The sequence below is a fragment of the Hylobates moloch genome, unplaced genomic scaffold (assembly GCF_009828535.3).
Source record: "Hylobates moloch isolate HMO894 unplaced genomic scaffold, HMol_V3 SCAFFOLD_2, whole genome shotgun sequence".
Lineage (NCBI taxonomy): Eukaryota > Metazoa > Chordata > Mammalia > Primates > Hylobatidae > Hylobates > Hylobates moloch.
Genome location: NW_026652277.1, coordinates 166,349,188 through 166,373,852, shown reverse-complemented (window position 1 = coordinate 166,373,852; position 24,665 = coordinate 166,349,188). Strand labels below are relative to the sequence as shown.

Sequence of the window (24,665 nt, the reverse complement as noted above, 5' to 3'; positions counted from 1 at the left end):
ACGTAGTGTAGGTGACGGGTTGATGGGTCCAGCAAACTACCATGGCACATGTATACCTATGTAATAAAACTGTACAGAGTGAGACTCTGTCTCAAACAAAACAAAACAAAACAAAACTGTACGTTCTGCACATTTAACCCAGAACTTAAAGTATGATAACCACTGCAACCACAGATGCTGATCACATACTGTACCCTTCATGTGCTTTACCCAGCCCAGCCTGCATACCTTATCCCTGATGTCAATTCCCACGCTTTGCTTAATCAAAAAGTCCCTATCAGCTTTTCTGGGGATCAGCCACAGAGTTCTTACTACTGTACTGTCTCCCTTGCACTTGTGGATAAACCCTGAAATAAAAGCCTCATCTGGGAAAACTGTGTAGCTCTGTGTTAATTTTTATTACATAGGGAGCCAAAGAGCCTGTGATCTGTAACAGCAATGTTAGTACCATAGCTACACTGCAAAGTTGATGGACTAGAGAATATTTCTGAAACATCTTGCTCATAGTAGGTACTCAAATGAGCAATTAAAATGCCAAGAGCATGTGAGAGGATATAGGCAGAGAGGTTTAAATTACAATTAGTTCTATCCCTATCAAATGATTTACTGTTGGGAACAGGCACCCCAAAATCTGGCCCATAAACTGGCCCCAAAACTAGCCATAAACAAAATCTCTGCAGCACTGTGACATGTTCGTGATGGCCATGACACCCACGCTGGAAGGTTGTAGGTTTACTGGAATGAGGGCAAGGAACACCTGGCCTACCCAGGGCGGAAAACCACTTAAAGGTGTTCTTAAACCACAAACAATTGCGTGAGTGATCTGTGCCTTAAGGACATGCTCCTGCTGCAGATAACTAGCCAAACCCATCCCTTTATTTCGGCCCATCCCTTTGTTTCCCATAAGGAATACTTTTAGGTAATCTATAATCTATAGAAAAAATGCTTATCACTGGCTTGCTGTTAATAAATACTACGTGGGTAAATCTCGAAGGCTGTGAGACCCCTGATTTCTCACCCCACTCCTCTATATTTCTGTGTGTCTGTCTTTAATTCCTCTAGCGCCACTGGGTTAGGGTCTCTCAGACCGAGCTGGTCTCGGCAATTTACTATTTCAATTACAAAACCATTAACCTGTGAATATATATGGTATAATTCTAAGACGTACGTATATCCTTTTAAAAAGCAAACATAGGCTGGGTGCGATGGCTCACACCTGTAATCCCCGCATTTTGGGAGGCCAAGGTGGGTGGATCACGAGGTCAGGAGTTCAAGACCAGCCTGGACAAGATAGTGAAACCCCATCTCTACTAAAACTTCAAAAATTAGCCAGGCATGGTGGCAGGCACCTGTAATCCCAGCTACTTGGGAGGCTGAAGCAGGAGAATCATCTGAACCCAGGTGGCAGAGGCTGCAGTGAGCCAAGATCGTGCCACTGCACTCCAGGGGCTGGGTGACAGAGTGAGACTCCGTTTCAAAAAAAAGCAAACACAATATTATACTTAGTTTCATAATGGAGAGATAGTATATGTAAAGTTTAGTAGCCTGGGCTCTGGAGCCAGAATACCAGGATTTAAAATCCCAGTTTAACAATAGCTGTGTAACTGAGCAATTGATTAATTTCCCTGTATCTCACTTTGTACATCCATAAATGGAGATGGCAGCACCTACCTCAAAGGGCTGTTGTGAAAACTAACTTAATATTAGCAAGTGCTTAGTATAGAGCATGTCACATGGAAAACAGTGTTAGTACAGGAATCCAGGTGTTTTCACTTAACATCACTGTGCAATGTCATTTCTCTGAATCACTTAACATCATTGTGCAATGTCATTTCTCTGAATCACTTAAAATGTCTGCGAATATTTTAACAGCTATATTATTTGATTAAAGTATGCCACAATCAACAAATTTCTTTTTCTAGCACATTAAATACATACATTTTTATTGGCAGTTCTGATCATTTCCTAAAATTTTCTTTTTTTTTTTTTTGAGATGGAGTCTCACTGTGTTGCTCAGGCTGGAGTGCAGTGGCACGATCTTGGCTCACTGCAACCTCTGCCTCTTGGGTTCAAGTGATTCTCCTGCCTCAGCCTCCCCAGTAGCTGGGATTACAGGCGTCCGCCACCACGCCTGGCTAATTTTTGTATTTTTAGTAGAGACAGGGTTTCACCATGTTGGCCAGGCTGGTCTCAAACTCCTGACCTCAAGTCATCCATCCACCTCGGCCTCCTGAAGTGTTGGGATTACAGGCGTGAGCCACTGCGCCCAGTGATTTCCTAAAGATAAACTTATAGAAACGGAGTTATTGTGTTAAAGGATATAAAAGCACAAAACACCCATCACAAGTTGCTTTCAGTTGTTTCTTGGGATTACACTTCCATCAGCAGCTTGGTGGGGTGCTTGCTTTTTAAAAGCTATGACTGGAAGACAACAGCCTCCTCATTTAAAAGCTATTTTGATATATAACATGCTAAAAGGAGGCCTAGTATACACACCTGTTTCGAACTAAAACTTTAATTTATCAAGAATCTCATCTTATTCACTGTGAATCTCACTGTAGGAATAGACAGGCTCTAAAGGAACATTAACAAATTTGGGATTTTGGCTGGGATCACAAACCTGGACTCAATTCTGTTAACAAAATTCATTCAGTAAACAAATATTTATTAAGCCATATCTATATAGGTATGTGTGTGTGTGTGTGTGTGTGTGTGTGTGTGTATACACACACACACACACACATCTCAGGCACTGTTTTGGGTGCCTGGAAAACTTCAGTGAACATGGCCCTACTAAGAAGCAAAGGCTGAGAAAAGATTTATACATGCTGAGAAAAAAACAGAACAATGGTTAGACTGGTTTTGCCATACTTCTTACTCGCTTCTCATAAACAATATAGGTTTAGAAGCCAAACTCATAAGTGTGGTTTAATAATACATATTTCTCCAGATTCTTTGCTATTGTGATGTAAACTGGTTGGAATTTGCACTTTGGCAACAAATCTTTGCTGAAGCACTTGCCAAACCAATTGTGGCAACTGTTATACCAGAGGTCTGCTCCAGCATCTGGAACTGGACACAGACACACTGTGGTCATGTGTTGCTTGCTTTGGTAATTGTTTGGTGGCTAGATTTGGGAGAATACTTAGTGTGAGCCTGGCAATTGATGGTGGATCCCAACAAAGAGGAAATTTTCACCAACCTTTCAGTTTTGACATAAAAGTGTAAATTTATAAACATAAAACTTTTTTTATAGCCTTCAATTTTAGTATTTGATAAGCCCTTGGGAGTTAAGATTATAACTATATCCAAGCGCCCTGATTTTTCAATTCACTGAAGGTGAGAATAAATGGCCATCATCCTAATTTAGTTTACTTCTTTCGCAAATCTCTGCAGACTCAAAATCAGTTAAACGTAACTGATAGAAATGGAGTTTAAATATGGCAGTTAAGTGAAGCCAATCTAAGATATATATGGATCAGCACTATATAAGCTATTACACATCAGCTTATATTAATACAATGATGGGACTGGAATTTGGAGAGATTCCTGGGATAGTGGAAGCAGCTGTGAGATAGGAATTCAGCAGGACTAGTTTCCAAGACAGGAGAGACAGTAAACAACAGGTCAGAAGACCCCACCAATAAGCGAGGATATAGAAAAGAAACCAGCCAGAACCAAGATGGCGACAAAAGCAACCTTCACCACTATCATACACAAATCATAATGCATGTGCACGCTAAAAACCACCCCCACCAGCACCATGACAGCTTACAAATGCCATGGCAATATCTAGAACTTACCCCGTATGGTCTGGACTGGGGACTCCTGGTTCCACAGAATCCCTGTCTCTTTTCCAGAAAACTCAGGAATAACCTACTCCTTGTTTAACATATACTCAAGAAATGGCCATAAAATAGCCAGTTAGTAGGCCCACCTGCTGCCCACCCTCCCCACCCCACTCTGCCTATGGGGTAGCCACCCTTTTATTCCCTCATTTTTAATAAACTTGCTTTCACTTTACTCTGTGGCTCATTCTTGAATTCTTTCCTGCATGAAGCCAAAAACCAACTTGGCCTCCAGGGCTGAGCCTCAATTTTGGTGTTCACCTGCAACAGCTGTAGAAGATCCTTGAGTGGTCTGCCTGTCAACTCCAGACCTATCAAATTCTATACTCCAATACACCTAAATGCTTCATACAATCCATGGATATTATGAAGTAATAAACAGACTTATACTGATAATCGTATTATTAACAGGCTTCTCCTTGGCATCAAATATGGACATGAGGGAAACTGAAGGACTTTTCCAGTTACCATCCTAACATCTGCATCTAACTGTGAAGGGGAATCCACTAGCACTGGCCATACCCTTTCCTTTGGGAATCTATGTTATTTCTTACGCCCAAAATCTTTTTGCAAGACTTGTGTTTTTGGGAAGACAGTTACCCTTTTGAAAAATTGTGCAGACTACACTTTAGAATTCACTTCAAAGGGAAAAATTAGTTTTGCAAGGATGGTACGTACCTGCAAAATAAAATTTAATAGTCCTGGTGCAAAACACTTCTCCACAGGGAAACTGATTATTAAACTGAAGCTGATTAACAGTATTATTGCTTCTCAAAATTTAAATGCATCTTAACAAGATTCTTTGTATGCACAATTCTGATTTAGTAGATTTAGGGTGAGGTCTGAGATTCTGCATTTCTAACAAGCTCCTGATGATGCTATTACTGCTAGTCTGGGGATTATCCTGAAGTGCAAGGTGATGGACAGTCATTAGAGAGACCAGGCAGAATTCAGAGGCTAGATACGGGACAGCAAACCAGGCACTGAGACTTCAGAGTTTCCCCAGAGTTTTGTTCTTTAAGATGCAATCCAGTCATTTTTTTTTTCAAATTAAAATGTAGGTTTAATGCAATTCCAACCATCATGCCAAAAGGATTATTTTGGAAACAGACTAAATTATTTCAAGGTTATTCTAGAATAGGCAACAAAAAAGATGAATGTGGGAAGGGATGAAAGAGAATAGCAAGGGGAGTAAAATTATATGATTAAGGAGGCATCAAGCATCATTAAGAAAAGAAATAATGGTGGAGAACTAGCTATTTGGCAAAATGAACAGACAAAAACACCCAAAACAAAAAAGAAGCCTAGGCTGGGTGCAGTGGCTCATGCCTGTAATCCCAGCACTTTGGGAGGCCGAGGCAGGCGGATCATGAGGTCAAGAGATCAAGACCATCCTGGCCAACATGGTGAAATCCCGTCTCTACTAAAAATACAAAAATAAAATTAGTCGGGCGTGGTGGTGTGTGCCTGTAATCTCAGCTAGTCGGGCAGCTGAGGCAGCAGTATTGCTTGAATCCGGGAGGCGGAGGTTGCAGTGAGCCAAGATTGCGCCACTGCATTCTAGCCTGGCAACAGAGCAAGACTGTGTCAAAAAAAAAAAAAAAAAAAAGAAGCTAATTTAGATCCTTATCTAATAATATGCCTCTCTTCCGAATAAATTCTAGATGAATGAATCTAACACACTAAGAAAAACACAAAATCCCCACAAGAGAGAAGTGAATATTTAACAAACCTATGCCACTCCTCCCAATAAATTCTAGATGAATGAATCTAAAACACCAAGAAAAACACAAAACCCTCACAAGAGAGAAGTGAATATTTAACAAACCCAGGGGTGAAGATTAAACTTAGAATTGGAAGAAACAAGAGGGAAAAAAAAGTGATAGCTGACACTGTGTATGTGTATCCTCTGTATTTAAAAATAACACTAAAGGCCAACGAGGAAAATGTTTATGTTATGACAAATTAATAGGAAAATAAGTACATCAAACCTAGAGTCTTCAAAAGACAACAGAACAGTGTGTTTAGAACTTCTGGGGTCCAGATCCCACCCCCTTTGCTTTTCCAAGTGAATACCTCTCCCCCGCAGTGGTTTACTCTCATCAACGTACATTCTAGTCTTTCACGTTAAAATAAAAATAGCAAGAACCTGAGCCCTTCACCATGTCCTTCCTCAGCTACCAATCCAGTTCTCTATGAGATTGCTCATGATTGCTCATGATCACAGTAAAACTTCTCCAAAGTCTCCATCTCCACCTCCTCACCTCCCTTTCCTTTTTCACAGTACTCCAATCTGGCATCTCCCCACCACTCCATTAAAATGGCTCTCATCAAAACTCCAGTCTTCATCTCATGCCAGTTCTCAATCAGTGCCCAACACAGCCGCTCATCCCTACAAAACACTTCCTCCTTTGGCTTTCCTCCCTCCAGCCTGGCTATTTTCTTCTTAGTTGCCTTTGTTGGTGTCTCCTGTATCAAAACTCCAAATCTGCACTATGCATAAGGTAGCCCACTAGTCAGGTCACTACAGAGTCCTTGAAACATGGCTAGTCTGTGAGATGTGCTGTAAAATTAAAATATCCATTCGACTTTGAAGATGAAGTTTTTTTGAAGACTTAGTACATGTTCAAAGCATAGTGTTTTGCATAGACAGGGTTAAACAAAAGATATTAACTTCACCTGTTTCATTTTACGTTACTTTTAATGTGGCTAGAAAAAATGTAAGACTGTATCTGTGGCTTGCATTAGATTTCTATTGGCTAGTGCTGTTTTAAATGTTGGCAGTGTCCTAGGGTTTGGTCTTGCTCCTCCTCAGCCTTGCCATCACAGTAAACAGTATCATTATCCATACACTGGCTCCTATTAGAGGCACCGAAAGGTAGACAGAAGTATTTTCAGACAATGGGAGTGTCCACAGAGCAGGGTTCCCAGGGTTCCTAGACATTGGATTGCTTTGAGGAACTCAACTCTGCCCATTTAAGGTTTTTGTTTCTCCTCTGGAATGTACCTAAAGGAATTTAAGAAACCTTCTCCATTTGGCTCTGTTGTTTTTCTCTTTTTTAAAGTCCACAGTTTGTAATAGTAAAGACTTAAGCAAGTTCCTGAACTCTTTCAGGCCCTAAAATTCTAGTCATGTTTGAGGAGAATGCAAGCACTGTTTCTCTAAAGACGACTCATCTAACAAATATGCTGCCTCCGATCATGCCAGTTCCATCAATTCAACAGAGGGACTGAAATCTGGCACCAGGAACTTTGCAACAAAATCTGTGCCACTTGTTAAAAGTGAAAGACTTGATTTCATTCATATCTTAAAAACAACAGGGTTTTAGAAAAGACATACATACAAGTCAAGATTCAATATTTAAACTTAAAACTCATGAAGTATCAAAACTACTAACCATTCTATAAGCACTCCTTTCAAGACGTTGACCATGTTTTCTCAGAAGGTTCAGATGACCTGAAGAATGCTAATAAAAAGAGTAAGGTAACATTAAATTAAAAATCATTAACTTTCATATACTTTGGGGATCTGCCTCTGAAACGAGGCAAAATAATTAAATGTCAATATTTAACAGTTAAGTCTATGAAAGACAGTTAACATGAAGAGACATTCTGATTTTTTAACAAAATTAAAATCAGTCTACTTGGAATATTAATGCCACATCTTACTTGCCAACCAATTCTACCCAAGGTCAATTAGCCCTAATAGAAGCAAGCGGCCTAACTCTACACCAGTGTGCCCAACCCAGGTATAAACCGTCCATTATAAAGGATTTCTTTTCCCATTCAGGAGAATGACAAAGGGTAAGATCCTGGGAGACAGGAATCAAAGAAGTTAGTTCCGAAAGGTGCTTCAAAAATTACACAGTGAGCCCAACCACCTCCTTTTAGTTTATTTTATTGAGACAGGGTCTGGCTCTGCCGCTCAGGCTGTAGTGCAGTGGCACGATCTCTGCTCACTGCAACTTCTTGCCTCCTGGGTTCAAGCGATCCTCCCACCTCAGCCTCCCGAGTAGCTGGGACTACAGGCATGCGCTACTAAGCCCAGCTAATTTATTGTGTTGTATCGTGTGTGTGTATATATATATATATACACACACACCTTGAGACAGAGTCTCACTCTGTCGCCCAGGCTGGAGCGCAGCGTCGTGATGTCGGCTCACTGCAACCTCCGCCTCCCGGGCTCAAGCGATTCTCCTGCCTCAGCCTCCCGAGCAGCTGAGACTACAGGCGCCCGCTACCAGGCCAGGTTAATATTTTTATTTTTAGTAGAGGCAGTGTTTCACCATGTTGGCCAGGCTGGTCTCGAACTCCTGATCTCAAATGATCCACCTACCTCGGCCTCCCAAAGTGCTGGGACTACACAGGCGTGAGCCACCGCGCCAGGCCAATTTATTGTATTTTTAGTGGAGACGGGGTTTCACCATGTTGGCCAGGCTGGTCTCGAACTCCTGGCCTCAAGTGATTCGCCCACCTCGGCCTCCCAATGTGTTGGGACTGCAGGCGTGAGCCACCGCGCCCGGCCCCAGCCACCTCATTTTACAGATAAGGAGACCAAAGAAAGAGATTAAGCCGTAGTTCCTGGCCAAAGGAAAAAAGTACAAGCCAGATCTCCAGATCTTGTGCTCCTTCACCAAATAAATCACGTCCCGTGCAGACCTGGTCTGGAAACAAACCACTCAGCGTCCGCCCATTTAATTAACTTCCACTTACACCTGGGCGCAGGGCGAGCCCTAGCCCCACAGGAGACCCACGATTAAACGAGTGCGGGACTGCCGTGCGGCCCCGCCATGAAGGGCCCGGAGAGAGTGGGGGACACCGCCCTGTGCCCCCCAGCACCCGGTGGACAGGCTTCTGGGGCTTTTCCCTTCCTCTCCCCTTTCTTTGGGACTCCTCAATGTTCCCACACCCCACTTTCCTCAGCCGCTCGTACGCTCGCCACACACCTCGGCCCACAGATGCAGAACTGCCTCGGCGTTGCGGGCAGAGTGCGCCTGCGCCGATACGTCATCGCGCTAGGGACGCTGTTGTGGGTGGAGCCAGCCGGCGGGAGGCGGGCCCGGAGCGGGCCGAGGGGGCGGGGTCACGAGCCGCCCGCCGCCGGGTGGAGGGCCCCGGCCGGGAGCCGCGGAAAGAGGAGGGCTCCCCCGACAACGGGGTACGGCGAGCAGTTGGGCACGGGCTGAGTCCGCCTGCCGGCAGGTAGGACGTAAAGGCCGGGCTGGTGTGGGGGCGGACGGGGGCGTCGGCGCAGCTGGGCGCGGTGGGGAGCGGAGAGTGGGGAGGGCAGTGGCCGGGCACGGCCGAGCACCGCCGTAAGGCGCGCGGACCGGACCGACCAGCTGACGCTCGGCTGGGCGTGAGGGCCTCTCTCTGGTGGTCGCGAACCTGACTCGTCTTTCCCGGTCGCTGCCTTTCTCTGGCTGCTGTCGAGGCCTGGGGGAGTGCACCTACCGGTCCGTCTTCCCGGGCTCGGTAGTCACGGAGAGATGAGGAGGAGGAGGAAAGGGCCTCACTGGTCACTTCTGAGCCTTCCAGACCACTGCTTCCTGCTCCCTCTCTAACCCCAGAGATGCAATAGATTGAATGCTGAAAGCTCTAAACTCGGCAACGGTCATTTTAAAGTGAAAGACCCCAGAAGGTTCTAAAGTTACTCCCTTTCCCCAAATCTGTTCTGTAGTCTAAAGGAACACTCTCATTATTTTTTACCAGTTGAGATATGAGATTCTTGTTTTCTGTTCCTTAGGTTAAATTGTACTTCCCGAATTAAGCTCATGCTGCCTTTTTTTTTTTTTTTTTCGAGATAGAGTCTCGGTCTGTCTGCCAGGCTGGAGTGCAGTGGCGCGATCTGGGCTTACTGCAATCTCCGTCCCCTGGGTTCAAGCAATTATCCTGCCTCATTCTCCCTAGTAACTGGGATTACAGGCGTGCGCTACCACGCCCGGCTGATTTTCGTATTTTTAGTAGAGACGGGGTTTGTCCGTTTTGGCCAGGCTGGTCTGGAATTCCTGACATCAGGTGATCCCCCACCTCGGCCTCCCAGAGTGCTGGGATTACAGGTATGAGCCACTGCGCCCAACCTCATGCTGCCTTTTATTTTATTTTTTTAAACATCATGTGTGTTCATGTGATCGCTAAGGAACCCAGCTCTTCCATTTAGTTCCCTCTTTCTATCCCTCAAATCTTTTCCAACTGGTGATTTCCATATTTTGCACTCTCTTTAAAATAAAAAAATTGCCTCCAAGTCTTCTTCCAAATATCTTTTATTTGCTTTTTTTTCATCTTGCATACATTCTCTTCCTTGATCTCATCAGTTCCATTTTTGTGCACTTGATGTGTGTCAGCTATTCTAGACGCTTGGGATACAATGGTGAACAGGTAACTAATTTTGGTGGGAGCAGAGAGACTCTGAAATCAGTTAAGGAATAAGTACCATTTGGTGAAGTGATAAAGAGTGACTAGAGGGGTTATTTTGGCCAGGGGGATGTCAGAAATGGTCTTAATTTCTGCATTTAAAAACTTCTGTATACCAGTAACAATTAACTAGGAGTTTTAATAATAAAAAGACACTATTCATAATGGCATTCAAAACTAAAGGTACCTAGAAATAGATGAACCTAAAGCTGTGTAGTCCTTTAGACAGAAAATTGTAAGGCTCTGTTGGAACACAAAAGATGACCCAAGTAAATGGTAGATATACCGTATTAATAGATGGAAAGACTCAACAAAAAGATGTCAGTTTTCCTCAGTTCTACGAATTCAGTGTAATGCCATTTAGAATCACCATATTGTTTTATGGAACTTGACATGCTGAACTTAAAATTTATATGGAAAGGCAAAGGACCAAGAATAGTGAAGTCAATTTTTTTTTTTTTTTTTTTGAGACGGACTCTTTCTCTGTCCCCCAGGCTGGAGTGCAGTGGCGCGATCTCGGCTCACCGCAACCTCCACCTCCTGGGTTCACGCCATTCTCCTGCCTCAGCCTCACGAGTAGCTGGGACTACAGGCTCCCGCCAACACGCCTGGCTAATTTTTTGTATTTTTAGTAGAGACGGAGTTTCACCGTGTTAGCCAGGATAGTCTCGATCTCCTGACCTCGTGATCCGCCCGCCTCGGCCTCCCAAAGTGCTGGGATTACAGGCTTGAGCCACCGCGCCGGGCCAGTGAAGTCAATTTTGAAGAAGAAGAAAAATAAGGTCTCTCCCTATCAGATACCAAAGCTTAATATAAAGTTGTAATTATTAAGATGGTATGATATTGATTCAGGGATAGAGAAGTAGATTCATGGAACAGAATAGAGACACTAGAAACATACCTATTTACATATGGGAGTTTAGTATACCACTAAGTGGTATTGCAAAGCAGGGGGGAAGCATAGACTATTCAATAAAGGATGATGAAATACGTGGTTGGTGAGATATCTGGCATTGTTATGGAATACAGACAGGATTAGATTCTTACTTTCAAACTATTTACAACAGTTTCCAGATAAAGACCTAAATGTGAATGGCACAGCTGCAAGGTATTTGGAAAGGAATATAAGAGACCATTGTCTCTAGGAAAGATTTCTTTTTTGTTTGCTTTGTTAAATCTTGTTACACTTAAGATTTATCATGTTGAGTTGTTGAGTTCAGTGACATTCACATTGTGCAACCAGCACTACTATCTATCTCCAGAACTTTTTTTTTTAAATCTCTCGGAGGATTTCTTAAGTTACAAAAAGCACCTTTGAGGTGTCATTTTATTACTCCAAATGAGAGATGATGTTGGCTTGAACTAGACAAGAGTGTAGCAGTGAAAACAGAGAAAAATGGATGGATTTTGGGGTATGTTTTGATGGTAGAGAAGAGCAACTATGCGTGGTTTGGATGTAGAGTAAGGGGAAAACAAGGAATCAAGGGCAACATCTGTTTTTTTGCTTGAGTTAAGAGGTAGATCATTTACCATTTACAATCAAAAAGCATTGACCATTTGGTGGATGGTGATGGAGAAGATTTGTGGAGGAAGAGTTTGGGGAGAAAAAGTAAAGAATTCCATTTTGGACAGTTAAGTATGAAAGGCCTGTTGGACATCCAAGTGGAAATGTTCCAATAGCTGTTGGATAGATAGGTCAGGAAAGATCGTAGCTAGAGGTACTCTGAGATCACTGGCATATAGATACTAAGAACGGCCCGGCACAGTGGGTCACGCCTGTAATCCCAGCACTTTGGGAGGCCAAGGCGGGCGGATCACGAGATCAGGAGATTGAGACCATCCTGGATAACACGGTGAAACCCCGTCTCTACTAAAAATACAAAAAAAATAGCCGGGCGTGGTGGCAGCTACTCGGGAGGCTGAGGCAGGAGAATGGCGTGAACCCGGGAGATGGAGTTTGCAGTGAGCCGAGATCGTGCCACTGCACTCCAGCCTGGGCGACAGAGCGAGACTCCGTCTCAAAACAAAAGACAAAAAAAAACTGGTGTGTTGGAATCAGCTGTATTACGCAGAAAACAAGATAAAACTGGCTTAAATATGTATGTAATTGCATAGGCGGGCAGCCATGCTTTTATGGCAGCAGCTCTGTAATCATCAGGGACTCGGATTCTTCTATCTGGCTGCTCTACCGTCCTTAATAAGATGCTTCATGGTAAGATGACTGCTTTAATTCAAACTGTCAGTTGCTCATTCTAGCAAGAGGGAGGAGGGAAGGAGGAAGAAATGCACATACCCTTCTTTTTAAGGACACTTTTCAGAAATTGCACATGACACATCCACTCATATTTCATTAGCCAATTCTTAGTAAGTGCCCATAGTTAACTAGAAAGAAAGGTGATGTAGTCTTTTTTGTTGTCTGTGTACCCAGCTACAACTCAGGTTTTATTAATCAGAATGAAAGCATGAAATGATGTTTCACTCTGGCTTCCTCCACCAGGGCAATGAAGCTACTGATATGAAGATCCCAGTGACCTCCATATTGTTAAACTTAATGGAATTTTCAAATATTTGTTTTATTTTAAAATTATAATCTCTTCCCTTTTACTTTCTGTGTCTTTTTTAGTCTCAAAATTTTTCCCTGTTCTCTACTTAAAATCAGTGTTTCAGATTTTATGTAATCACTGTCATAATCTTTTTTTTTTTTTTTTGAGATGGAGTCTCACTCTGTCGCCCAGACTGGAGCGCCGTGGCGCAATCTTTGTTCACTGCAAGCTGCACCTGGTTTCATGCCATTCTCCTGCCTCAGCCTCCCAAGTTGCTGGGACTACAGGTGCCCGCCACCACACCCAGCTAATTTTTTTGTATTTTTAGTAGAGACAGGGTTTCACTGGGTTAGCCAGGATGGTCTTGATCTCCTGACCTTGTGATCTGCCCGCCTCGGCCTCCCAAAGTGCTGGGATTGCAAGCGTGAGCCACCGTGCCTGGCCCCATAATCTTAAAGGTGCTTTTAAATAGAAATTGACAAGCAGACTCTAAAATTATGTGGAAGTACCAAGGACCTAGAATAGTCCATCTTGAAAAGGAAGGACACAGCTGGAAAATTTATACTACTAGCTTCAAGACTTACTTTAAAAACTGCAGTAATCTGGCCGGGCGTGGTGGCTCATGCCTGTAATCCTAGCACTTTGGGAGGCCAAGGCGGGTGGATCACAAGGTCAGGCGATCGAGACCATCCTGGCTAACACGGTGAAACCCCGTCTCTACTAAAAATGCAAAAAAGTAGCCAGGCGTGGTGGCAGGCGCCTATAGTCCCAGCTACTCGGGAGGCTGAGGCAGGAGAATGGCGTGAACCCGGTAGGCGGAGGTTGCAGTGAGCCAAGATGGCGTCACTGCATTCCAGCCTGGGTGACAGAGCGAGACTCTGTCTTGGGGGAAAAAAAAAAAACTACAGTAATCTGCCTGGCGTGGTAGCTCACACCTGTAATCCCAGCACTTTGGGAAGCTGAGGCGGGTGGATCACGAGGTCAGGAGTTCAAGACCAGACTGGCCAACATGGTGAAACCCTGCCTGTACCCAAAATACAAAAATTAGCCGGGTGTGGTGGTGGGCACCTGTAATTCCAGCTATTTGGGAGACTGAAGCAGGAGAATTGCTTGAACCTGGGAGGCGGAGGTTGCAGTGAGCCGAGATTGGGCCACCGCACTCCATCCTGCCGGGGCGACAGAGTGAGACTCTGTCAAAAACAAAACAAAACAACAACAAAAAACCTACATAATCTAAACAGTGCAGTGTTTACATAAGGATAGATAAATAGATCGATGGAGTGGAATAGGTCCATACATATGTATTCCATTAGGGTTTTTTGTTGTTGTTGTTTTCTTTGAGATGTGGGTCTCACTATGTTGCCTAGGCTGGTGTTGGGCTCCTGAGCTCAAGCAGCCCTCGTGCTTCAGGCTTCTGAGTGGCTGGGATTACAGGCATGTGCCACAGATATAGTTAGTTGATTTGTGGTCTCAAGCAATCATCCCACCTTGGCCTCCCAAATCACTGGGATTATAGGCATGAGCCACCACACTTGGCCCTATGGTATACTTTTTATTGTTATGTTATAGTGTATTCCTCTATTCCCTCTACTTATAAAAAAATAAAATTTACTGTAAAACAGTATACCAAGTTATGCTGGCAGCAACCTCATATATCTCGTGTAAAGGAAAGTTTAGAAGTTACATGTCAGCTTTTTGAGGCATTATAAACCATCCCAAAGGCCACGGGCTAAAACAAACATTTATTATTGCTTGCAGGCTAAGGGCTGAATATGGATTTGTAGGGTCAGCTAGGGGCCGGCTAGTTTGATGTGGCTTCACATGCCTGGCGGCTGGTGCTGGCTGTCAGTTGGTACTTGTTGGCTTCATTAATGGGGATATTGGACATTTCTCCTGTGATCCAGCAGACTAACCTAGGCATCTTTACATGGTGCTGGTCACAGGGTTCTCAAGAGCAACAAGACAGAAGCCTTGATGTGCATGTACTTCCCAAGTCTCAGTTTGCATCATGCTTCTATTGTCCTATGGCCAAAGTTACTCCTAAGGTCAATCTAAAGTCACCATGGGAGGGAACTACCAAAGATCATGGTTATAGGAAAAGGAATAATTTGTGGCCATTAAAAAAAATCTGCATTTAAGACAATAACTATATGTAAAAAAAGCAGGCAAATATGAAAGCCAACTGGAAGTTTTAGAAATGAAAGTTTTTGAAATACTCAGTGGATGGATCGAATGATAGTCTAAATACAACTAAATAGAAGATGATGAATTGGAGGATAGATCTGGGGAAATAATCCATAGTGCATGTCAGAGAGATAGAAAAAAATGGAAGAAGTTGAGATTTGAAGGTTAGACTTTAAAAATCTAGCATACATCTAATAGGAGTACCAGAAAGTAAAAGTTGAATGGGGGTCAAAGTGGTAATTGTTAAGAATATTGCAGAATTGAAGAAAAATGTGAGTTCTAAGATGGAAGGGGCATACCAAATCTTGAGTGGGGTATATAAAAACAAACCCATACCCAGACATAGAGAATTGTAAGAACATCAAAAGCAAAGATCTTAAAACTGCCAGATGGAATATAATATTGATAGTAATGATAAGTAGCATTTATTGAACACTTAATTTGGAATAGGCACTATTCCGTGTGTTTTACATGTATTAACTCGTATGATATTTGTAACAACCCTTTACAGTAGTTCCCTTATTATCATCATTTTATAGGTGAGGAAAGTGAGACACAGAGAGGTTAAATAGCCCATTGTCATATGTCTAGTGTTTTCAAGTGTACCTGGATTTTGTTTTAATCAGGTATGGTAAGAAGACGGACACAGAGACAACTGCCTTGAAAGAAGAGTTTATTACATACAGTTCCCAAGGAAGAGTGGGCATACCACACCATGCAAGGCCACATGGGGAAGTACCAGGGTCATTCAGGAGGCATAAGGAGCAATGTGAGAGCATGGGCCAGAGCTTTCTTTATTGTGTTTTTTCGTGGGAAGGAATGAGCGAGTCAGGGTAGATGAGCTGAACAAATTTAGGATTGGATAGTTCGAATAATTTCGGCAGACCAGAGAGGTGGTCTCTAGTTGCCTAGTACCTGGCTCTGAGGAGATTTAGAGTAAGGGAAGCATTGGCTGTGTGTGGTGGTTGGGGGTATGCACCTGGGATTGGTTGGTTTGCATATGAGAGGCATGCTCACAGGCAAGTTGTTTGCTACCTCTAGCAGTTAACTATCCCAGAGAGGGGCAGTCACTCCCTGGGTCCTTAAGGTCCTAAGATGTCAAAGCATTCTTAAAAAAAAAAAAAAAAAAAAAAAATTACTAACACAAGTTGTTTGTGGAATTGGATTTGAAACCAGGCAGTGTGGTCCTACAGAGCACATTCTTAAACTTCTTTGCTATTATTTTGCCTACAAAGAAACAACAATTAGACTTAGATTTCTCCTGAGCAACAAGAAATATCAGTGAAAATATCATTAATGTACCAAAGGAAACCTACTGTTATTCTAACTTCTAAACCCAGAATTCCAAACCCAGCTATTATTATTTTTTTTTTTTTCTGAGACAGAATCTTACTCTGTCTCTCAGGCTAGAGTGTAGTGTGTGATCATGGCTCACTGAAACCTCTGTCTCCCAGGCTCAAGCAATTCCTCTGCCTCAGCCTCCCGAGTAGCTGGGAATACAGGCACATACCAACAGGCCCAGCTAATTTAAAAAATTTTTTTGGAGAGATGAAGTCTCACTGGTCTTGAACTCCTGGGCTGGCCTAGAGCTCCTGGGCTCAAGCAATCTGCCCACCTTGGCCTCCAAGTGCTGGGATTGCAGGCATGAGTCACCACGCCTGGCCCAAACACAACTATTTTTTAGTATATCTAAAATAGAGCATTTTTAGATATGCTGAGAGTGAGAGTGCTAACTACATATATGCCTTCATGAAGGAACTATCAAAGGATATACCTTCATCAAGAATGATTTGAACCTAGAAGGAAGTTGTGGATGCAAGAAACAAAAGGAAGGAAGGAAACTGACAAAATGTTTGTAAATATTTAGGTTGACTGCTTTTAAAAATGGCTTCCTTTGGGATGTTTAAAAAAAGATGGAATTAAAATATTAGACAAAAATACCCAAGATAGGAGAGGATCGGATTTAAAGCATTTTAATATTCTCATTTGGGAGGATAATTATATTGTTTAAATTCATACTGTATATAACACGTTTAAAATATAGCTATTTACTAAAGGAATAGAAATAAATTGTATAACTTTAAGCCAATTAAAGAGTAACAAAAAAATCCTCATCTATCCAACATGCGAGAAATGTAAATGGGTTAAATTCATCTATTCAAAGAGAGGTTTTGAAATTGTAAATGATACCAAAAGATTATAACCATGATGGGAAAAGGTAAGATAGTTAAATACTTAGAAAACTGGCAAGGAACTTAAAGCAATAAATGTTAATGGGGATAAAGGAAGGTAGTATGTGACGACAAAAGGAACAAAGTACTAAGTTTCTAATAATCATGCATTTGTGTGCACCTAATGGCATATCTTTTCACATTATGACCCCCCCAAAAGGGTAGTAGTTGTTTGCCACACTGATTGGGGTGTTCTGCACTAGAGAGTCAGACCATGAAAGCAAGGGCAAATTTTTCTTTTTCATTGTTAAATTGCTAGCATCTAGAACAGTTCTTCATTCCTAGGGACTCAGATAAGTATTTGCTTAATGAATAAAAAAAAAAAAAAGGACAACAAAAGGGGTAAATCAACAAGTGCACAAATCAGTATGAAACTTTTAAAAAACCCCTCTCATACTGGTAGATCATGCAGACAAAATTAGCAAGGCTATTCAATGGCCGTTTGGAGTTGTGAAAAAAAACTAGCAAGACTATAGAAACAACAAAATAACAAGCCTAGTATAATGGATATATTCTGTTCGCAACAAAGAATAAGCTTATATGATATATTTATAAATATTGACTGGAACCAAGTAACAAAGGAAGTCTTCACAATTTTAAAGAATCTGTGTCACATAGCACAATAAGATAATCTTTGCCTGTAATCCCAGCACTTCGGGAGGCCGAGGCAGGTGGATCACTTGAGGTCAGGAGTTCAAGACCAGCCTGGGCAATATGGTGAAACCCTGTCTCTACAAAAAATACAAAAAATTAGTTGGGTGTGGTGGTGGGCACCTGTAGTCCCAGCTGCTCAGTAGGCTGAGGTGGGAGGATTGCTTGAGCCTGGGAGGCAGAGGTTGCAGTGGGTGGTGATTGCACCATTGGACTCCAGCCTGGGTGATAGAGCCAGACCCTGTTTCAAAAAAAAAAAAAAAAAAGATAATCTTAAAAAGTTTTATATATTTGGAAACTAAAAGCTACACTCTTAAACAGTTCACAGATTAGAGAAAAATTGCAGTGGAATTTTAGAGGGATAATTTATAGTCTTTTTTTTTTTTTTTTGAAACCGGGTCTCACTCTGTCGCTGGAGACGATAGGCTGTAGTACAGTGGCGCAATCTTGGCTCACTGCAACCTCAGCCTCCCAGGTTCAAGCAATTCTCCCACCTCAGCCTCCCGAGTAGCTGGGACTACAGGAGTGCGCCACCACACCTGGCTAATTCCTTTTGGTAGAGTCAGGGTTTTACCATGTTGGCCAAGCTGGTCTTGAACTCCTGAGCCCACGTGATCTGCACGCCTCAGCCTCCCAATGTGCTGGGATTATAATAATTTCTAGTCTTAAATGCATTTGTGAAAGAACAAGAAATGCTCATCTTAGGCATTATTGAAGAAGTTAGGAAAAGGACAGGGTGCACCCAAAGAAAGAAAGAAGAAAATAATAAAAAGCAGAAATAGAAAACAAAACAAAAGAGAGAGGTGCCTTCAAGGTACCTTCCTTCCTGTCCTTTATAGCAACAGGAAAAAGAAAAAACCTCACTATCCAAAGACAATCTGATATGGGTCTAGAAAACTGAGTTGTGTTCTGGGAATGATTGCATCATATTTAGATCATCTTTACTCAGTTGATGAATTAGTTGGGTGACAGCTCTCCTTTGATAGAATGCCAACTTAACAAGTTTCAGAATTTTTAAACGATGTGGGTACTATCCTGAAAGAACTAGAGAAAAGCTAAATGCTTCTATGGATTCTAAGTGTACCGTCCACGTAGAGCTTCTCATTTCTGTAGGGCCTTCAGTCATCAGAGATAAATACGTATATACATATATTTTCAAAGACATTACATTTTTTTCTTGCTTATATTGGTATTCTGATTAATAATCTGTCTGTTCTTGTTACCTGTTAATTCTTGTGTTCTGGGAACGATCGTTATCATATTTAGATCGTCTTTCCAGTTGTGAAAACTATGCACAATTGGACACAGTGTGAGGAAGAATAATGAAAATACTAACAAAATATTATTCTAATAAGTCCCTTTTAAGTTTTTAAGGGAGAAATTTTTTTTTAATTGGAAAGTTTTCTTCGTAGTCTTGAAAAAGCTAACTCTGTGGGTCATCTACTGTGAAGGTAACGTGTTCTTGTAGTTAAAACAAGTGTTTTGATTTAGATGCTAAATTAAATTTGTTGTAATTGTTCTACTTACACAGAATGTCTCTGGCTGCTTATTGTGTCATCTGTTGCAGAAGAATAGGAACCTCTACTTCCCCACCAAAAAGTGGCACACACTGGAGAGATATCAGTGAGTACAGCTTAAACAACTCTTATTTTCTTATAGGAACAGTAATAGAATTGTGGCCGTTTCTAAGGTGGGCCACAAAAACTTTTTGAACCCATGATTAAATCTCAGATTTGTTTATGTCTTTCTGTACTAATAGTCCACCCCAAATTTATAGGCCCAGAGCCATACATACTCCTTTTTCTTGAGAATTATTTTCCCTCTTCTACTTCTGTCAAATTTCATACTCATCATCCTAAACTTAAATATAACTGCATTTTCATTCAGCAGATATTTATTAAGCTCTTGCGAAACAAAGTGCCAGGCACCCATATTAGGTTCTGGGAATACAGTGGTGAGCAAGGAAGATGTTGTCCTTGCCTTACGGGGGCTCGGGATGTGGCTCCAGTCTACTCCATTTGGAGCCTTGCCTTCGTTTAGGAAGCTTTCTCCGACACCCTAGGCCAGGTTGGATCTCTTATTTGTCATTTTGTAGGGTCAGTATAGAACTTAATTAATTATCTGTCTTTCCCCATATGCTGTAAACTCTGTGAAGGCAGTATTTTGTCTTGTTTACCACTATAACCTAGTATTTATTATGCATGGCATATAGTAGGTAATCAAATAGTATTTGTTGAATGGAAGAATGAAGTAACTCACCTTTTCTGAGCATTATTTCCTTTATGTGTAAAATGAGAAGATTGGCCTAGAACATCTTTTATTCATTTGACAATAAACAAAATATTTAATTGACCATCTACTCTGTGCCAGGTACAATTCTAGGCCTTAAGAATACAATATTGAATAAAACAAAGTCCTTTTCCTCATGGAGTTTCTTTTTGATCTTTAAGAGAAATCTGTTTTTAGGGATAGATCATTTTTAGCTAGAAAATTCTGATACTGTGTTTTAAATACAAAAAGAGAAGTGAGGACAAATGTCATTTTGGCAGCATGAGTTGAAGCTCTGAACAAAGGACTGTCTCAATATGTGTAATAAATTATAGGTTAAGGCTGGGTGCAGTGACTCATGCCTGTAATCCCAGCACTTTGGGAGGCTGAGGTGGGTGGATCACTTCATGTCAAGAGTTCAAGACCAGCCTGGTCAACATGGCGAAACTCTGTCACTACTAAAAATACAAAAATTAGCTGGGTGTAGTGGTGGGCGCCTGTAATCCTAGCTCCTCAGGAAGCTGAAGCAGGAGAATCAGTTCAACCCAGGAGGTGGAGATTGCAGTGAGCTGAGATTGTGTCAGTGCACTCCAGCCTGGGCAACAGAGTGAAACTCTGTCTCTCTCTCTATGTATATATATATAATCTTTATATATATATAAAATCTTTATATATAATCTATATATATATAATCTTTTAATATATAATCTTTATGTATATATAATCATATATATAATCTTTATACTTATTTATATTTTGTTTATGTATAAATATATTTATATATATTATATATAAATATGTGTATAAAATATATATGTATAAAATATATTATATATATACATATATATATATATATATAAATATAAAGATTTTTGTGGGCTAGCCTCAGTACCTAATCATCATGAGTACCATCAGTTAAGGTTGTGCTCAGTACATGTAACAGAAGGTTGAGTCCAGTGGCTTAGGTTAATATGATTTTCGTTCTTCTTACATAATAATAAGCCAAAGTGGAGACAGTTTAGGGCAGGAATTACAGTTTGGCAATCTTCTTGTCTTCCTGTTCCATTCTCTTTATTGTCCTCATGGTCACAAGATGGTTGCTGAATCCTTGGGCATCAAGAAGCAGAGGGCCAAAAGCCATTTTGAGATTTTGTCTTTTTATGTGGGGAGGGATCCATCTCTATAGACTTCCATCTATATCCGAATGGCTACAACTGTGTTGCACAGTTAGCCCTAGCTACAGAGTTGTCTAGGAATTTGAATATTTTTAGGTGGTAATCAGGTTGTGTATTTGTAAGGATTAAAAGGCATGTGTATTGGACAGGCAATTAGCAGTGTCTGCCATAGGAATTTTTTAATATTAAAAAAGTTTTCCAAGACCCAAACATTTATAAATAAACTTGTAGAATATAATCTCTATTTTATTTATTTTATTGTCGACCAGGCTGGAGTGCAGTGGCACAATCTTGGCTCACTGCAACCTCTGTCTCCATGGTTCAAGCGATTCTCCTGCCTCAGCCTCCCGAGCAGCTGGGATTACAGGCATGTGCCACCATGCCTGGATAATTTTTTTTTTTATATATATATTTAGTAGAAATGGAATTTCACCATGTTGGCCAGGCTGGTCTCGAACTCCTGAGCTCAGGTGATCCACTCGCCTTGGCCTCCCAAAGTGTTGGGATTATAGGCGTGAGCCACCGCACCCAGCCTAATCTCTATTTTAAATGCGGCTATATACATATATACCTAACCATCAATTATAACATAATTACTTTAGAAAACATTCTTTCATGTCCCCACTTGACAATATAATCCTTCAGCATAGTCCTAGTAGTGATAGGGACAATGCTTCTAATTTCTTTCTTTAATGGGTTGTTAACTAAAAGCGGTCAGAAGGGAAGTGAGCTGCCTGCATGTTGCATTTGGTGGAAGCATTGTAGTCCTACCAGCATCAGTAGTGGAACAGGGACTAGGAGGTGGAGAAAGGGGAGGTATGAAATGTCATCAATATACATTATATTTGCACTCAGTGCTTGTTGATTTGTGTGTTTGTGTCTAGGGATAGGATACCATTTATTAATAGCAACTGATTATATTAATAGAAAAATAATAACTTCTTATCTGATAATATATGATATAGGTAGAGACTTACACTGTTGCCTGTTTCCTTTCACACTTTTAAAAATGAAATTCATCACATTGACTTTTTTTCTTTTGAAGGAAATATAATAAAGTTTACTGGATCACTTATTTTAGGGTAAGTTGTCAACTGTGGAATATTAATTGGCTTCATTATACTCTTGGAAATCTCAATGGCAGTGATTTACAGGTTGCATGAGGTATCGAAAGGGTATAGATTTTGGAATTAGACTGGTGGATTTAATCACTGATCCTACCACTTAAATGTTGTCATGATGTGGTTTTCTTACCTTCTGAGGAGTGCTTTCTCTTGGAGCCAAATGTGTACCAGGAACTCTGCCTGCCAGGCACTGCTGCTCTGAGAAAAGCACTTTGACACACTTACATCAGGCACTCACTTAGCTTTGACGCACTTAGGGTCACATCTTGTATTAGGTTCTAAAGTAGGTGAAAAAGGTACAAATTGACTATAGTCAAAAGTATTTTGGAAAATCCCTTAACTCATCATAAAGCTCGCATGAAAGGAAATTGAGGCTGACTGAGAAAACCAACAGTTGAACATCTCCCATCTGGTGCTCCCTCAGGAGCATGTGTAATGAATGCAGTGACCCTCTTTCAGCAAATTGTTATTTTTCATACTCCTTCTTTTACTTTTTTTTAGGGGGAGGAATACATATGTAATACTATCGTACTGTATTTGTTAATACTTTTTACTAGTACAAATATAAAATTAATTCTCAGATGCTGAAATGATAAAAGAGATATATTTGGCATTTTATCCAAATGCATACATTTCTCTATGACATTGTAATGTAAGGCAAAATATATTTAGATAATTTTTCCCTTTGACTCATTCTGGGCAAAGCATAAATGTATATGTAACCTTTTCTGTAATGCAGTTTGTCTAGCTCACAATTATATTCAGGAATATAGTGAAAATTAATTACAGTTTTTTATTATGGTAAAGAATTTTGTCTTTCATGGAAAACAGTAAAAGTACTGAATACATTTACCCCTTTTGTTGGCTGTTCAGATACATCCCTAAGAGAGCAGAGGATTCTTTTTTTTTTTTGAGACAGGGTCTTCCTCTGTTACCCAGGCTAGAGCACAGTAGTGTGATCTCCGCTCACTGCAGCCTCTGCCCCCTGGGTTCAGGTGATCCTCCCACCTCAGCCTCCCAAATAGCTGGACCACAAGTGTGTACCACCACACCTGGCTGTTATTATTATTATTATTATTATTTGTATTTTTAGTAGAGACGGGGTCTTGCCATGTTGCCCAGGCTAGTCTTGAACTCCTGAGCTCAGATGGTCTGCCGCCTTGGCCTCCCAAAGTGCTGGGATTACAGGCCTGAGCCACTGCCCTTGGCCGAGGGCAGGGGATTCTAAAGAGGCTTCTTTGTGTTCCTCTGGTGCTAGCCAGTATCTGGACTTTGTTTTACCTGCTTGGCTGAGGGTAGAAACCAAAGGTCAGAAGAAGGTGTAGGAAGACAATGTTGCTAAGCTCTGAATCCAGAGTGGGATCTTTGTGTCAGGATTTAGGGAGTGTGTAAGTCAATCTGATTAGGAAAAAAGAAATCTTCATTTTGAGATTCACAACAAACAACATTTAAAGTTAACTTCAGGTATTGCTCTTAGGAAAGGAGAAGCTTTCATAGGCTGATGATGGGAGTACACATTGGCCAATCTTTTTGCAAAAACGGTTTGTCATTATCTAGTAAAATTGAATATGTATACTATCAGAAGTTATGTAATTCTAGATACATGTAGATAGAGGAACACGTATGTGTATGCACAATACAGATGTATAAGATATGTAACAGCATTGTTGTAATAGACTCTAACTAGAAACGTTCTCAATACCCATCTATGGGAGAGTGAATAAGTTGTAGTATATCCATGCAATGGATAATCGCGTACTATACGAAAATCTAAGTGCAGGAACTACCTTTTACATGCAACAACATGGATGACTCACACAAAAACAAGGCTGAGCAAAAGAATACATGTAGTGTGAGTCCATTGATATGAATTTCAAAAACAGGCAAAACTAAGCTCTGTTGTTTAAGGATGCATATGTAGGTGGTACAACTGTAAAGAAAAGCACATTGTTTTTCTTTTTGTTTGTTTGTTTTTTTTTTTGAGACGGAGTCTCGCTCTGTCACCCAGGCTGGAGTGCAGTGGCGCAGTCTCGGCTCACTGCAAGCTCTGCCTCCCGGGTTCACGCCATTCTCCTGCCTCAGCCTCTCCGAGTAGCTGGGACTACAGGCGCCCGCCACTACGCCCGGCTAATTTTTTTTGTATTTTTAGTAGAGACGGGGTTTCACTGTGGTCTCGATCTCCTGACCACGTGATCTGCCCGCCTCGGCCTCCCAAAGTGTTGGGATT

The 24,665-nt window shown here is 41.4% G+C and overlaps 2 protein-coding genes across 7 annotated transcripts in view; one reads left to right on the top strand and one right to left on the bottom strand.

Annotated features, from left to right (window-relative positions):
- GTF2H5 (general transcription factor IIH subunit 5) overlaps positions 1-8,861 on the bottom strand; it is a 31,481-nt gene extending 22,620 nt beyond the window's left edge. The window contains exons 1-2 of the mRNA XM_032161360.2: positions 8,795-8,861; positions 7,247-7,315 (exon numbers count right to left, since the gene is read on the bottom strand). Of these exons, the coding sequence (XP_032017251.2) occupies positions 7,247-7,281 (35 nt within the window). The 5' untranslated portion in view covers positions 7,282-7,315; positions 8,795-8,861. The remainder of the gene's footprint in view (positions 1-7,246; positions 7,316-8,794) is intronic.
- Positions 8,862-8,909: 48 nt separating this feature from the next.
- The window catches only part of SERAC1 (serine active site containing 1), a 79,246-nt gene continuing 63,490 nt past the window's right edge, over positions 8,910-24,665 (top strand). For 4 of the 6 annotated variants that reach the window (XR_009212533.1, XM_058435631.1, XM_058435632.1 and 1 more), the window contains exons 1-4: positions 8,910-9,050; positions 15,616-15,758; positions 19,403-19,494; positions 22,360-22,396. Coding sequence is in view for 4 of the 6 variants with exons in the window: in XM_058435631.1 (XP_058291614.1) it covers positions 19,404-19,494; positions 22,360-22,396 (128 nt within the window). In the remaining 2 variants the exon portion in view is untranslated. The remainder of the gene's footprint in view (positions 9,051-15,615; positions 15,759-19,402; positions 19,495-22,359; positions 22,397-24,665) is intronic. The other 2 variants (XM_032161316.2, XM_032161338.2) reach the window with 2 other exon arrangements.